Here is a 17,059-nt window from a genome sequence, read left to right as displayed (position 1 = left end):
ACACACAGACAGACGGACATGTGTTATACATCCTGATAGCAGCTCCTGTGGAGATCTCCCCGCCTTTCTGCCCTTTGTCTCCATCGGTTATGTATCATTCAAGAACCGTAAAATAAATAACTAAAATAAAAAATAAATTAAAAAAAGAATACATCTGAAACATTACATGGTTGTAATTTTGACAAAGGCAGAAAATATACAAAAAATTGTAAAAAAAAAAAAAAAAAAATCAAAACAAAACACTACATCAATTTTCTTTTAATGGAAGCTTCCCTAAATAGTAAAAATCAATTTTTTCCCCACTGTGGATCAACAAAGAAAAACAATCTGCAGATTTCTCAGGAATAAAAATAATCTTTTGGAAATGTTACACCAATGCTAATAACAGTAATTTTAACATTAATTAAAATAAAAATATAAAATATGAACATTTAAAGCACTTCTTTAATCACAGGAAGAGTACTGTTTAACAGGCCGCCCGTAAAGACCATCTGAACCTTTTTAAATCACCTCTCTATAGAGACATTAAATGGAAATGTATTCTAAATTAAGTCCTCTATTGGACTGTGCTAATTGCAGCTCGCTGCGATGACAAATAACCTGCACGGCTCAGAGACCGAGGGATTATTGGAATTACTGGGGAATCAGTTATGCTCAGAGTGAGCACGATATTGCATATTTATGTATTTGGTGTAAAATAAAAAAAATTTTGCATTTTGAAACCATTTTGAATGCATCCCTTCCTAAAACACTCCTAATAACATTTTCTTGGTAGTTTGAAAGGCAGCTGTGATTAAGAATTGCTGAACGTTTTAAAGGATTATCTCACTATCATCAGTGCGTATGATTTAAAAACGTGGGGTTTTAGATATTAGCAGTGAATCTTTCAGATATGGCAGCAATCCTCTTAAGATATGGCCATTATTCTGGATCATAGATGGCGCCTCGCGCACGTGCACACACTTTGTGCCGGGGGACCAGTGATTATAAGCAGATTAAAACAGGCGGGCCACACCAAACAGCTTCAAACACACATGAAGCTCTCTGGGGAGCTGTGGGTGTGTGTGTGCGCGCGTGCCAGTGGCAAGATTAGCATTCAAGGGAAGTGGGGAAAGCAGAAAATGCCCTATATTACAAATAATCACATGTAAAGCATGCACACTCATTCTGGATTGAATTTGGCACGTGTTTAACACACACGCGCTCTCTCAGGGGAAGAGGAGACGTCTGGCAGACGATCGTCTCACCTTCAGTCTATTTAATGATGCCCTGCTGATACCAGCGGTCAACACCCACTCCCCCAAACACCCCCCACCCCCACACACAGATATATATAGTCTCTGTCCCATGCAGGACATCATACGGGTTGTATCGTGCCACCTGCTTCCTCCATGTGTGCCAATTACTACTCAGACATCTGCAGGCAGCGCAGGAACAAAAGAGCAGAGCTGATGTGACTCACAAACTAACAACTTGCTGATGGATGATTGTTAAGTCATCCCTCACGGCAGCTGTCCTACACAAAGAGACACGCCTGAGCCTGAGCAAAAACACTGACAAACATGTTCACGCTTACTGTAGCTCAGCTGCTGAAACGCCATTTCTTTCGCTTTTTTTCCACTCGCAGTGTCTTTGCTGAACAATGTTTTGTTTACACATGCACTGACCAATCACGTACATGTGTTTAAGACATGCGGAGTAGTCCAGATGAGTTTATTGTTCCCCATCCTATATGTTGCTTTTAGTTCTGAAGTCCTCATCTGTCCCTTTTGGTGCAAAAAAATAGAAAAAAAACAAAAACTAATCAGCATCAGCTGCCTGATAAAAAATGCATACTTCCTGTTTGCCCTGTCCTACATACTGTTGATTTGTTTGGACCATAACCAGCGTGTTATAAGCCTTCTAATGCAATCATACAAGTCACACGTCCCTTAGACTTTATGTCCTTACCACTACAGCTACTTATGGTTACTGATGCGTAGTTTAAGTCAGTCTGTGTGATGCTGAAGTTGTTTCTACATTATATTTTCACACATTCTGCCCAGTGTCAGGAAAAATCAGGTCGGGACATTGGCCAAAGATGCCCTTGAACACATGTAGCACACAGCAGGTGACAGTCCCCTGCAGACATGTCTGTTAGTCTGGTTACAGTGGGTAGCAGCACACATGGCGCCCAGTGAACCAGATATTTGTGCTCTCACATGCACCTCTGTGAAAGTGAGTGATGATTAAAGAAAGTTTGGGCTGAAAATGACTTTTCTTTTCCAAACTCACCGGCCACTCCATTAGAAACACCTGGTCAGCTGCTTGTTGATGCAAGTATCTAATCAGCCAATCACATGGATCAAGAGGATGTTTTCTCTGGACACTTTGGGCCCTTTAATACCAACTGTATTACTTTTAATTAGAAGAGAAACTAGCATCTGATTAATTTAAAAATAAAGACAAACCATTTGTCAAGTCACAAGTTTGAGTCTTTTCTTTAAACTATTTTATCTCTGATAAGCTACACAAAGTCAGATAGTGAGTATAAATAAAAACTGATTGAGTATTAGGCTTAATTTTAGTTACGCTTCAGCTTTTGAGTTTTTTTACATGGCACAATAAATCAGACACTTCACTGCTATTTCAAATATTTACCCTTTCATTCAAATCTATTTTTGCATGAAGCCTGAAAGAACAGAAGAGCTTAAGAATAACGCTAAGCAGTACGTGTTTGCTTAACATCATCCGTCACAAGACAGAACAAGCGCCGACTTCTTTTATCTCTCTTATCAAAGTCAAAGTGGAGCAAGCTGCAGATACACTTCCTGAGTTCCCTCTCATTTTTTCCCCCCATCTTTGAGGGCCGTGTCAATCGCTCCTCGCTGCAAACTGCCCTGACCCAGATTCCCTGTCGCCTTCATCCCCGCAGAATCGCAGTCATGCTGCTGTGTTGTTGTTTACCTGTGTATGCTTTTGGGACAAATGTTCTGAAGGTGGGTTTTGTAGTCGAGATGCATGTGAACATAAAGGGTTAACGCCACCCAACAGACGGCCCCATCGAGCTCATCGGGACTTCAAAGGCTCTGTCTCCGGGTAACCATGGTTACCTTTGGAGCTGCGCTGTTGTTTGGGCGTGTGTGCTCTGATTGCCTGCTGTCACATCTGATTTGACGCACAGCGAGGAAGACCATTAAAGCTCTACAAAAGGCGATGTGGAAGAAAAGTCAAAACCTTGTAGGGGATTAATGTCCCCAAATGGCAACCTGTGAGGTGACTACAAAGAGGATGCAGGGGGCCAAAAATCCCTACCTGGCAACCTCAGAAAGGATGTTTTTACCTCAACCATGGAAACAGCTGGAAACTTCCCTAATATATAAACAGATTAGAAGAGCAGGAATGCTAAGCTAATGCCTGGCAGCAAAAAAGCAGGTGAAGTTACGCCTAAAACTGCAGCTTCACTCAATAAACTCAACGTGAAACCGGTGGAAAGAAAAGTTGTGAGAACAACAAACATTTTAAGAAATGTGTCTGTCTGTCTGTTTTTGTTAAGAGTTACGCTTCAGTCACAAAGGCCTGAGAAATATCAGTCACATGCTGGGAGCCAAAGGTTGATAAAAAGCGGTGTATTCTCTAATCGGTTGGCGAGTCGTTGCTGGAGGTTGCTGGGTGAAATTGGTCACAAAGAGCTGCTGAGATTTTGTAGATGCAACACCACTAACTGTGTGTCATTAACATCACGCTCACTGTGACAATACAGGAAGTATTGAAAAAGGCACCATTTACCAAGCCCTAGAAACTGGTCTGCGACCATTATGCAATCCTTGGTCATAAGGCAAACTACAGGCAACTGTAGCTAGCAACCAAAGCACCCAATATGGCAGGCTGCTCTTGAGCAATGTGTGCATGAGAAACCTCGACATAGTGTTGCACCAAAAATCTCTTTGCAATTGCTTTGGTTGACAGCAGATTGCTGTGGTCACTCATAGTTTGCATTGAACTTGCATGCAAACAAACTACTTTCCGAGTGGTGCTGAAAACAGGAAAAATGTGACAACAATAGCCTTCAAAGTAAAACTTTGAAACATTTTAGCTGTAGTGGTGAAGCACAGCTTTCATTCTGAAGGCAAACATTCTCCGTTTCCAGTTTGCATCACTTTTTTTTTTTACTAGATTTACCAAGTGCACGCAAACTGTCTGCGACCATGACAACCAAACTTTGTCCATAGATAACAATTTCCACCTAGAATCAACATCTAAACATGTATCAAACTCTCTCTTGTGTGTAAATCCATAGTAAAAATGGGCCCTTAATAGTTTCTGATTTCTGTGTTTATGCTAGTGCTGTGCAGGTAGCTGGCTTTCTGTCATGATCAACAGCTACTTTCACACTTTAGTCTTTGCACAGCTCAAAAAACAAAACAAAACAAAACAACGCAAGATGTCATTTTTCTGAGCTTTTCATGTGATGGTAGGTAGGTGTTACCTTTGAACAGCCAACTCGCTGAGTGCTACAGTTAATACCGCACCGATACGGTTTCAAACCAATAAAATAGATGCATTTAAAACTATCAAACATTTACTTAGAAACAGGTAAAAATATGCATCAGCACTCTGTTTCCTGGGTGAATGCTTGGATGGGATGAGGCCTTAAAATAAGCTCTTAATCAAATGCCCCACGGACTTGCATTAAAAAGTCCAACCGAAGACTCCCATATAGATCGCCTCAAATACTTTCTTTGGTTTAGAGACTGACAAAACAATAAATATGGCTGTAAAGAAATCCGAACAGCCTTACCTTGCTAATATGAAACTCCAGACGTCTCATGTACCTCTCGATAGTTTTGATTTGCTGTAGAAAGACAGCGCAAAAATTTACAGGTCAGAATTTGGCTTCATCTGTTTTTTGTTTGCACCACAGATTATAACAAGGTAATACTTACATATTATACAGCAAAATGTGCAGAAAATACAATGTTCTGTACAAATATGTTATTATAAGATTCACACGATAAACTCCAAACTTGAGCGTGTGTTACAGTAGCCCCTCCCCTCCCATCATCTTACCTTGTCAAGATCATACAGCACTCCCTGGAGAGAAAACACACGCAGACACACACGTGAAATTACAGAGTTACTAAAAGGTAGGGCAGCTTATCCAAGATCACATTTATCTGCCATCAGGAAGAAACTGTTTTTCCTGTGTGCACACATCAGGCAGCCACGATGGCATAGACAATGAAAAATATTTCCATGTGTGCGTTCAGGGTGACCGTGGCTCAGGGGGTTGGGAAGCGTATCTGTAACTGGAAGGTCGCCGGTTCGATCCCCGGGCTCTCTGTCCTGGTCGTTGTGTCCTTGGGCAAGACACTTTACCCTATCGCCTATTGGTGTTGGCCAGAGGGGCCGATGGCGCGACATGGCAGCCTCGCTTCTGTCAGTCTGCCCCAGGGCAGCTGTGGCTACAACCGTAGCTGCCTCCACCAGTGTGTGAATGTGAGAGTGAACGAATAGTGGCATTGTAAAGCGCTTTGGGTGCCTTGAAAAGCGCTATATAAATCCAATCCATTATTATTATTATTATTATTATTATTCATTAGTTTAAAAATTGATGTAATATATGTGAATTTTTCATTTTCTTTATAAAGCATTTTCGGCTTAAGCTGTGAGTCTCACAGGCTGTAAACATTACGAGGAACGATGTAAGTTAATGCAGAGTAACTTCTCACCAGGCGGGAGTTTCTCTTCATGTCCTTCATCAGACCTGTGAGTTTGTCCAGCTCTGTCTGATGAACCTCCAGATATTCACTTCACAGGGGAAACAGAGAAACACTTCAGTCTTTGCATAATACAATGAATTAAATTAAAACACGACTGCAGAAGTTCAGACGCTCACTAACGTTACGTTCACCGCTACAAATTCACTTAATGACACCAAAGAATGCATGTGGAACATAAACATCCACAGAGGTCTGTTAATGCATTCAGAGGCAAACGTCAACAAGCTCAAACAGGCTGTAAATGCACAAACTAAAGCTTCTGGTAATTACTCAGTAAGCCCCTATACCAGGAAAACTCACTGCATAAACATTCTTTATATACAGTTCATGACAAGACCAGACTCCATCCATTATAAAAACACAACCATCAACATTTTTTTAAGGCCAGAAAGAGTGACACATGCACCGTGTGGGAAATGTAAGCAGCACTTCTGTAATACTATCTGTTTAATCAATCTGTAGTCAAGAACAACACAGTGCTTATTGTACTTACTGACTATCTGCTATATGGCTTCTATATATCTACTAACTTTAAAAGGTCTGGCATTAAACATAGAAAGGCTTCTTGTGTTTCAGAATTTGTGTCAAGTATCTAGTCTAGAGGCTTTTTTTTTTCTTTTTATATTTCCAAGTCGAAAAAGAATGGAGCATTTCAAGGTTTCAAGGTACTCTGGAAGACTTCATAGTGTGTACTGTAAGTGAATTTGCTTCATATTAACTACTTACCGTAAATGTAGGGGCTATAAGCCGCTACTTTTTGCACAAGCTTTGAACCCTGCGGCTTTTAGTCAGGTGCGGCTTTTCTATGGATTGTCCGTGATTTTTGTCATATCGTAAGACGATTTGTTTTGTGTGTTCCGCTGTTGTACGGCACTACGTTGCCTGGCGGAAGGATCGGGGTTCAAGAGTGGTATGTTAGTCACATGTCCGTCCGCCAGGCAACTAGTGCCGTACGAAGTAGCGCGAAAAACAAACTTCAAAGTAGCGCTACGCGTTCAGCGGGAGTCGTGGATGATGAGCGGCGATAAACTTGCAAGTTATGCCCACAAAAGCAAGTTATGCCCAACTCCACCGGTGGATTCTGACAGCGTGGAAAAGTGTGAAAACATCCACGATCACCAACGGATTTTGAAGGGCTGGACTGCTGCATGATGGAGAGGAGGACACCGCCACGGCCCTTCTGAGGGTGTTCGACTCTGACACTGACGAGGATTTCTTTGGTTTTGAAAGTGACAACGAAGGAGAGAAGAAGAGTGGATGACGAAGCCATCATGAGCCTGTTTGTATCCGACACTGGAGAAGAGGACTTTGGTGGTTTTAGTGCGTAGGAAGAAGAGAAAGATGGTGGTGAATGACTGACTTTTCTTCTTGTTAAAGCTGTGTCACTGCACCTGAGCCTAAAAGGTAGGCCGAATCTATTGTTCTGGTGTGCTGTAGGTTATTGTTATGTACTACATGTGCAAATATGTACCCATAACTTGTTTTTCAAAATATTAATAAAAGTGATGTCTCCAAACAGCCATCTCTTTCCTGACAATTCCCTTTGTGCATATTCTCTTACATATGATAAGTCAACATTGAAACACCTGCGGCTTTTGGTCAGGTGCGGCTAATGTATGTACAAAACAGGATTTTCCCCTGATTTTAGCTTGTGCGGCTAATATTTAGGTGCGCTTTGTAGTCCGGGAAATACGGTAATTGTGTGCATAGAACAAGTGGATGAGTTACTCACTCCAGGCCTTGTTTGAGTGCTGTGTAAACCTCCTCCAGTCTCTTGGGCTGCGGCTCTCTGGAGCTGCTGCCTCCCTTGTGGCCTGACAGGTGGGGCTTCTTAGGCTTGGACTGAGGCTTCTTCTGCACTGCAGAGTTCCCCATGAATGAGTTACATCTGCACACACACAGACAAACACACAAACACGGGATAAGTTACCATTTGCTGATTGTGCCTCACAAGAATTTCCTAAATCTCATCACACAGGCCCAAAGGCGCCACCTTCCATATTATATTTATCTAATATTTATCACAGGATCTCTGCAGCACTTCAAGTGTCAGGCCACCAGCTGCCAATAAAAGCAAGGAGTTATATTTCTAGATTATTTACACCATCCTGAACACGTCCTTGGGCCAGTTACAGCATGAGTTCATCTCATCTGTCAGATGCATTGACCTTGTTGACTCTGCTCACACCAAAATAACTCGTACATACACGCACGCATACACATTTAGATGTGACCGACGCATTTAGCCTACATATTATTCAGACATTCAGACACAAATACAATCATACATTCTGAGCATTTAACGCGGGCGTGCAATCACATGCAAACATGTGCTTCCCCGACTCCTAGCTGCCGTTTATCCTCTGCTGGAGTGAACTTACAAACAAACAAGCAGATTTATCCTCCTGGCGATTAACGACATTCAAGTGATCTTCAGTCTCTTCCCTCAAATGACCAAATGTGTGACCGACTCAAGTGGGAGAATTGAACAAATGTGATCCAGTTACAGAGAGTTGTCATATTTGTATAAAAGGCAGTGAAATGGGCTCAGACACTTTGTGTGGAGCTTCAGCTTTCTTTCATTTTTTTACCACCACACATCATTTTTTTAAAGGTAATCATTTGGAGGAACAGTTTTCTGTAAACCACCAGTAGGGGTCCATTGGTGGATTATTATGTAGATATGCTCTTATTCAATTTAATTTTCCCTGATCAGACAATCGCAGTCATTACTGACATAAGGAGGAACTTGAGATATTAGCAGCCTTCCAGGATTAATCCAGCAGTAAAAGACCATCTTTGAAAAGGGAGGCATTTTCAAAACATTCCTACTTTGGATGCACCGAATCTAATGGAGAAGGCCTGGTTTAAAGCTATAAATGTCTGCATTTTGTGGACTTGAAGCTAACTGATATATCAGAGATGTCAGAAGTGTTCGTGTGACGTCTTTGAATGCGAATTTCGAAAAAGTTTTCATGTCCCATCCACGGTGGCCCCCGAGAGGCCAAACGGACAATAACGTGACAGCCCAGCTGCAGGAAGTGACAAACGGCAAACGGCTAACAGCAGACGTGTGTCTACAGTTTTATTTAATCATGTGACTAAAACACACATTGCCTGCGTCTGTTTCTCCCTAAAAACACAGATCGGTCGCATGTTTTTGTTTCTGTCACTTCCACACGCCGTCTATCATTTTATCATGTCCCCAGAAACCCTTCCAACATGTTTTGTGTGCTTCTGCGGCATTTTTGTATTTGCTGCTTTTCTTAAGTTGCTTTGCATTTGACCTCTCAGGGCCACCGTACGTAAAAATAATCAGCAACCCAAGTTGTGTGGATGTTTTGCTGACTTTCATGTTAAAGCGCGATGCTTTGAGCGTGAGCATTTTAGATCCACTAATAACAATAAATAACTAGACAAATAATCACCAGTAAAAGCTTCACAGGCAGCTGCCCTCCATCAGCCAGAGAAACCACACAGACGAAGCTTCATGTGAAGCTTCTTCGCTCATTTAAACTGATGATGAAGAAGAGGCCCATTAGTATTATTTCTCAGTAATTATTGTGCTTAACTGCAAGTTGTTATTATATTAGGGATAACAGATGAATATACAAATGACTGACTGTGCCACAAATGGTAGCCTTTTGTGTTTCGTGATAATTCACTGCAACCAAGCAGAGTGAAAGGAGTGCTGGGGCAGATGTTATTATATTAGAGATAGAGAGCTTAGCCCTGATTGGCTGAAAAGTCTGTATGGTTTTTCATTGACTGACCTTTGCCATAGGGGACATAACCGTATACGACAGGTTGTAGGTACAACCCTCTGTATGCATTCAGGTTGAAGCCTTTAAGAAAGATTTTTCCAGCAACCAAGGAAGGTTTCTCCCATCCACACATCCATCTGTCGCTTATCCAAGTCCAAGTATTGAGGTCAGGAGTCAAAGCAAAGATGCCCAGATCTCCCTTTCCATGGTTACATCATCCAGATTTTCCAAGGGTGACACCAAGGTGTTCCCAAATCAGCTGTATGACATGTAATCTCTCAGGGGTCTCCTGGGTCTTGGATTAGACCAGAACACCTCACTCACAGTGGCATCCAGGAGGAATCCCAGATGCCCGAACCACCTCAACTGCCTCCGTTCGATTTGAAACAAGCTTTTGGGAACAAACTGATAAGCTGAATGTGTTTTCAGTTAGTCTTCATGGGTAAGACTTTACCATTTCTAAGCCTCATATCTGCGGCTGAAAAAAAGGGGGCAGAGTTTTCTAAGTGGCAGAACCACCTCACGAGTCTCTTTCTCCTCACATTAATCCATTTTAGGTCACACTCATCTCTCCCACGCATGCACATCTCAGCTTTTAAAACCATTACGGATTTAGCTGACAAATGACATTTTCCCAGTCTTAATGAAATGATCTGAGAGTCATTCCAGGGACGCAGCGACAACCAATTCCAGCACTAGACGAGCTGGAACGTGCCGCGTTTTGCTGTGTGCCAGCAGCGGCACAAGTGAAGCTTATAGCTGCCACAAATGTAGGGCAACACCGAACGAGAGCGCTGCATAGCCGTGGGGTCATGCGAGCTCTGGTGCAGTAGGGTTTCTTGGCAGGGACATATACAGAAGCATACATGTCAACACTTCCATACAGGAAATCATGCATAATGATGAATTTATCCTTGTGCGCGCACAAAGTGCAAATTCTCCATCATGCAAACGCGCAGAAGTGCACACAAAACTCACGCATGGACACACACATGGAAAGTCCCTTCTCAATTACAGTAACAGAGGAGCGTGCACAGATGCTGGCACACTCCAGCGGCTTCAGGAGCTATATCTGTGCAGCTTTCCACCTCGCTCATTATCAGGATGATAACTTGTCTGTTGCTGTCAGTCGCCCACACAGCGACTCATTAGAACCAATTACTCCATTCACTGTCTGAGCAGAGAGAAAGGAGCCACTTCTCTCTGCAGGACCAGGACTGCTGAAGAAGCCCAGACACCGACAATCAGAAGTGTGAGATTATAAGAGATATGGTATATCTGAGACTGTGAGCAGGCTTTGTCTTGTGATGATGATGGAGAGCGCCGTCATAGATGAGTCAAACAGGAAAGCACACAGAAGAAACTCTTATCTCTCGAGAACTTTATCCATCTCTAACTTTTCGAAACCAACCCCGGGCTATGAACGAGAATACATCATGTGACAGAGTGACGATCACTGCTTAAGAATTCGCTTCTTTCACAGGTCTCAAGACTTGCTTTGGCTCGTGGATCACCATGAAGACTGGCTCCATATCCCTGAGTCATTGAATTCCTTTTGTTGAATGAGCTCTTTTGTTTTGTCTTTTAGAAGAGATAACTAATATGATTCGTACATGGATGCGAACAGATGTACACGTCTTCTCCGTGTATAGACACTAGTATGGAGACTGTATAGAGAGTTTTGTTTTTGTGGGTCTAATCTCCCTTTCACCATTTCTGTTTCCACTTGTCAAATTCTCCTTGTTATCCCCTCTCCGTCGATGATGCCGGCATCACAGACTCTTGAATGGTGCCATCTGCATGTGTAATCCTTTAGCTCAGTAAAGTTTGTCTTAATCTTTTCATTCATTTATTTTGTTTTATTGTAATTTATAAACAGTAAAACTCAAACTTTCCTTTACTAGAACATCTAACAACAACATCCAGGTGATGCTTTAGAACAGGGGTCTCCAACTCCAGGCCTCGAGGGCCGGTGTCCTGCAGGTTTTTGATCTCACCCTGGGTCTACACACCAGAATCAAATGATTAGTTCATTACCAGGCCTCTGCAGAACTTCAAGACATGTTGAGGTAATTTAGCCATTTGAATCAGCTGTGTTGGATCGAGGACACATCTAAAAACTGCAGGACACTGGCCCTCGAGGCCTGGAGTTGGGGACCCCTGCTTTAGAAGTATTGAGGTACTTACTTTTGTACTGTTTATAACCTATTTATTAAATGCTGACATAGAAGTAAAGAAGTAGCACCATGATGTGTCATTTTCAAACCAGTCTTTTATTCACCGTGTGACCCAGATTACAGTTTTAGAAATAAGTAACTCCAGCTGATCATTGCTGAACAGCTTAGCAGAGTTCCGCTTACCGTGAGCGCCGTTCCTGTAGTGTGCTGAAACCCGCAAACGACTGGCTCCGGATTATGCCATTTGGCCCGCCGGGGGAGTGGGTTCCGGTCGCCATGATCTCCGGGACTCGTGACGACACTCCTGCAGAAAAGGCACAACATGTGCAGGATTTAGGATCGGGGTCAGTAATGCATGAAACATCGTCAACAGTGAGGTTACCTGGAGTGCCGCGAGCACAAAGAAGGCACACTTGGTGATGCTTAGCACTCGGAGCCTGTGCTAACATGCCTCAACTCCTCTGACTTATTTGTCACATACCTCAACTGTTACTGTTATTCCTCAGGTGTGTGTCACAAATCATGACGTCTGTCACTTCAAATCAACTATGTGACAATAAGCAATTCATCAGACTGACAGCTGTTTAACGTCACGCAGAAGTCACTACATACGCCACACATCTGCTTCAATGGGCCATTTTTGCCTTCTAATCACCACATTTGACTGATTAATTCCACAGACAGCCCAGTGTTTGGCGTGTCTTGTCTTCCACTTCTGTAGTTAAGGCTTTTTCTTCCTTTTTTAAAATCACTGTGCCTATATTTACCAGCAGCAGTCTGTCAGCTTTTAGCCTCTCCTTAAGCCGGAGATGTGGAGTGCAACATGATTCACGTGGGCACTTGGGGAGCAAGCTGAAAATAGATGGCGAAACAGCCAAATTTAGCGGTCAGATAATGATGTAGCAGAGATCAAGCGCCCAAAGGAGGAATCCACTGAGATAACTGGATCACAGTTTCAAACAGCAGTGTGAGAATTTGTCCAGATCGCTGTGCTTCGGTGGCAGCAGGCTGACATTTAACCTCAAAGCGCAGTTTAGAAAAAGTTCAAAGAATTAACCAAGGAAAGCTTCCTCATACCTCACGAAAAAGCAAAAGAAAGGAAAATAGAGGAAAGTCTTTATAGAGTGAAATCTTTTGTTTTGGTGCGTCAGAGGTCAGCATGGGTCAGAACAGCTGGAAAAGGTTATAGATGTTGCAGAAAGACACCGTGATAGGATGAGAGAAGAGACTGAAATCAGGTCCTTTAAATACCAGGACATGCTTGTTAAATTCTATTCATATACTGAGATGAAAGCACCGTGTTACTCGAGCAATACCCCGCCATCTCCACAGGTGTGCAAACATATCTTCACATACTACAACGCTTTCCTGAACTTTCCTGCACACGCTGCTATTCCTTGCTTTAATGTCAACTCCCTCTGCAACATCACAAGACAAACGGCAACCTGGAACATGCCCGAGTAACAAACAACATCTCAACGTTGGTGACAATAACATGATAACTGTAAACTTTGTGTGAGTCAGAGGAGGCTCGATCTGTCTTGTTAATCTGTATTGCTTCTCGCCTAATACAGAAATGCCTGAAGGAGAAGAACAGAGAGACACATTTGTCACATCAAATTAAACTTTACTAACAAGCAGAGGAGCTTGTCTCAGTATTCAGCTCTCCTCTGCGTCTGCTTCCCCTCCTCTCACAAGCGACACAAACCATCCCCCAGGCGTACGAGTTAAAACAACTTTGCCAAATGAAAGAAAACTCTGGATTTGTGCTGCTGCTTGTAATCATACCCCACTTTTGTCCTACAGGATCCATCTTTATTTCTCCAGAGGACGTCTGTGTGGGGTGGTGGAGCAGGGCAGCACACACATTAAGCCTCTGTCTGTGGTACTACAGGCGGCCAAACTAGCAACCTGATATCAGCTCCTTTGGACTGAGGACCACACAAAGAACCAGCACGCGGTCTGAGGAAAGACTAGATCCTTGTTTTGCAGAGAAGCAACAATAATGTAGCGAGACTGATACGGCTGCGACTATTAATAGCAGCTAGCTGCCTAGAACACAGAAGACCCTGGTGGCTGTGACCGAGTAAATAGGCGATTCGGACCATTGCATAGACAGGCGTTACAATCCTAGTTTTGTCAGGATTAGTTAGAAAATATAAAATATATATCTTTACAGACAGAAGACCCAATATTTTATGTTTATTTTTATATTTTAAAAGTGGCTAAAGCCATTTTCACAATTGTACTAAAAGGTGTATAAATCAATATTTTTACATTACCAGCCGATCAAATTACTGCGTAATGTAAAACTTGATACTCCTATTGCACGCCTTTGCAGTTCTCCTCCAACCAATGATCTGCAGACTTTTTTTGCTCACTGCTTTGAAGTTTGAGCCTGAGAACCCTCCAGAAACTTTTAAAGAATAAGTACAGCAGTGATAAACTGACTCTATACTTCCGCCCTGCACTATCATTTCGAGCAGGACTCAGGTCTTGGTGTCGAAACTATGTCTGAACATCAGATACCCCCTTCGCTCGTATTGCACCACCACTGTATAGCTGCGCGGAGAACAAAGAGGGCGTTGCAGTCTTCGGTTCTCTGTTTTCATTTGTTACCCAACTATTTGTGGCACTTTTCTTGCAACATAGAACAACAGCATTGCCTCACTGAAGACATTTACTAAAAACGAGTGTTGCTCTCTCTGCCTTAAGCGACACTGGATCTTCACCTCTCTATTTGCTGCTACATATATAAATGAACAAGAATGAATCCACATACACTTTCATCTGTATCAATGAAAAAAAAAACACAGATCCAAAAGAGTTTTATTTCTCTCAAGAGCACAAATGGTGTTAAAGATGGTCAGCGAAGTCTCAGTGTGAAGACTCGATGTCATTTTGGTGTTTTGAACCCTGAAGTGACAAGCGAGCGCTTAAATAATGACTTGTCAATTACAACTCATTAGCCAGTAAACAAAACCTGGATAGTCCTCCTTTCTGACTGTAACGATACCGTCGACCATAATTTATAAAATGTTTTATTCAGTGACTGAGCCGAGAAAAGACATTTTTCCCCATAGACTTCTTTACAACTTGAAGTCTTTTTTTTTTTTCAAACCAGATGACTTGCCCCCTGCTGGCCGTTAAAAGAATGCAGCATCGCTTTTCAGACTTGGAAGCTGGCAGCACATCCATCTTATATATACAGTCTATGGTCACGACACAAGGACACTCCACACCTCAACTTTGATGTAGCTAAGAGTACTAAAAATCTGTGATATTAGAACCACTTACCTGCACTTCATTACTGTTACTCGCACTGATATGTGCAAAACAAAACCCAGAGTAATGCTTCTGGTCTAAAATATACAATTGGAAAGCAGATTTGTTAGATAATGTGATGTGGTCACATTATCGGGATATGATTCTCCTGAGAGGCGGTAATCACCATTACTAGCCAAAACACAGCAAAGGAAGAGACGTTACACGAGAGCTGCAATTTGCTGTAATTCTCTGAAGCTTTTTGGTCCATTTTGGTGTCTGGATGTTCAACAAACACACTTTTCTGCCTTTCTGTACATGTCTCGCGGACTTTCTGACTCACTCTCCTAAAAGAGGAGCAGTGGGAGGGAAATGATGGTACATCCAGTTACCTAATGCTCTCTGGATAATAACAGAACAGGCCGGACACTGTTTACAGCACTTTCAGAAAAATCTACTGTATTTAGACAAACAAAGATGGAGAACGAGAAGATGTGCTCACTAAACTCCATACACAATGGTACCAGATTATCCCCCGAGTATCCTGATGTACACACAGCCTACGGTGAGGACGCAAGGGAATAACACGGAGTACTTCTCCCTGCCATCAGAGAAAACTGCTGTAAAATAAGAGTACTCACACGATTCAAACACAGAACAGCTTCACAACGGCGTGCACACTAAAACTCTGGCACTGCCTGTCAGGCAGAGGCTGTGTGAAACTCAAAGAGTGTTTGTCCTACATTCATTTTCAGGGACTCGCCCACACATTGCTGGATAAATGTGGTGCTTTATAAAAGGTAATCACCTTGTCTCTGCGTGCTCTCAGAACTCAGAAACAAAGTAAATACCTCACTTTTAATTATCAAGCAAATTATCTGCACCTATATCTAGACTGTGAGTTTCTCCAGCTGCTACAAACAGGCTGAATGAAGATCAGCGGTTTGTTACATGATGAGATGATGAGCCAAATAATCGATTTGCTGATCAACACCATTATTTGATCAGCCATTTACAGTTTCTTGAATTTGAGAAACTAACTCTTTTTAATATGTTATGATTGGAAACTGTATATACACTCATTGGCCACGTCATTAGGTACAGTGGTTCAATTGCTCATTAATACAAGTATCTAATTGGCAAAGAAATTGGCATCAATTCAGTCCAGTCATGGAGACACGGTCAAAATCACCCGCTGAAGTTCAAACTGAGCATCAGAATGGGGGAAAAAAAGGTGATTTAAGTGATGTGGAACATTGCATGGTTGGTCTGAATACTTCACAAACTCCTGATATGCTGTGATTGTCCCACAAAACCATCTCTGGGGTTTATAGAGAATTATCTGGTTGAAAATACCTTCGTGATGTCAGAGTTCAGAGGAGAATACCCAGACAGGTTTGAGCTGACAGGAAGGCAACAATAACTCAAATAACAATCAAGGTATCCAGAAGAGCATCTCTGAATGTACAGTGTGTTGAACCTCAAAGCTCATGGGCTACAGCAGCAGAAGGCCACACTTGATGCCACCCATGTCAGCTATGAACACGAAACCGAGGCTACAACTCACCAGAACTGGAGAATAGAAGATTTGTAAAACGTTCCCTGGTCTGATTTGTCTCGATTTCTACGGTAACATTAGCAGGATAGGGTCAAAATTTGGAGTAAACAACTTGAGAACGTGGCTCTACCCAGCCTTGTATCGACAAGTTCAGGTTGCTGCTGGTGGTTAATGTGTGTGGATATTTTCTTGGCACATTTTCGGCACATTAGTACCAACCGAGTATCATTTAAATACCACAGCCTACCTGAGAACTCTTGATGACCTTGTCCATCCCTTTATGACCAGAGTGTACTCAAAGCTCAGATCATCCACACTGGTTTCTATTGAAGTCTCAGTGTGAATGGGCTCCAGAGATCTTTGAGATGTGCTGGAACGGGAGATTCACATCATGGATGTGCAGCCGACAAATGTGCAGCAGCTGTGTAATGCTCTCATGTCAATATGGAAATCTCTGAGGAATGTCTCCAGAATGTTATTGGATCGATGCCATTAAGAAAAAAGCACCTCTGAAGACAAAAGAGATCCAACTCT

The 17,059-nt window shown here is 42.4% G+C and overlaps 1 protein-coding gene across 7 annotated transcripts in view; it reads right to left on the bottom strand.

Annotated features, from left to right (window-relative positions):
- The window catches only part of ripor2 (RHO family interacting cell polarization regulator 2), a 68,696-nt gene that overhangs the window by 12,593 nt on the left and 39,044 nt on the right, over window positions 1-17,059 (bottom strand). For all 7 annotated transcript variants that reach the window (XM_026155601.1, XM_026155600.1, XM_026155605.1 and 4 more), the window contains exons 2-6: window positions 11,887-12,007; window positions 7,495-7,650; window positions 5,712-5,790; window positions 5,050-5,073; window positions 4,781-4,834 (exon numbers count right to left, since the gene is read on the bottom strand). In XM_026155601.1, the coding sequence (XP_026011386.1) occupies window positions 4,781-4,834; window positions 5,050-5,073; window positions 5,712-5,790; window positions 7,495-7,650; window positions 11,887-12,007 (434 nt within the window). The remainder of the gene's footprint in view (window positions 1-4,780; window positions 4,835-5,049; window positions 5,074-5,711; window positions 5,791-7,494; window positions 7,651-11,886; window positions 12,008-17,059) is intronic.

This window comes from Astatotilapia calliptera, chromosome 22, assembly GCF_900246225.1.
Source record: "Astatotilapia calliptera chromosome 22, fAstCal1.2, whole genome shotgun sequence".
Taxonomy (NCBI): domain Eukaryota; kingdom Metazoa; phylum Chordata; class Actinopteri; order Cichliformes; family Cichlidae; genus Astatotilapia; species Astatotilapia calliptera.
Note: the sequence above shows the minus strand (reverse complement) of the source record. Positions and strands in the feature narration are given on the sequence as shown.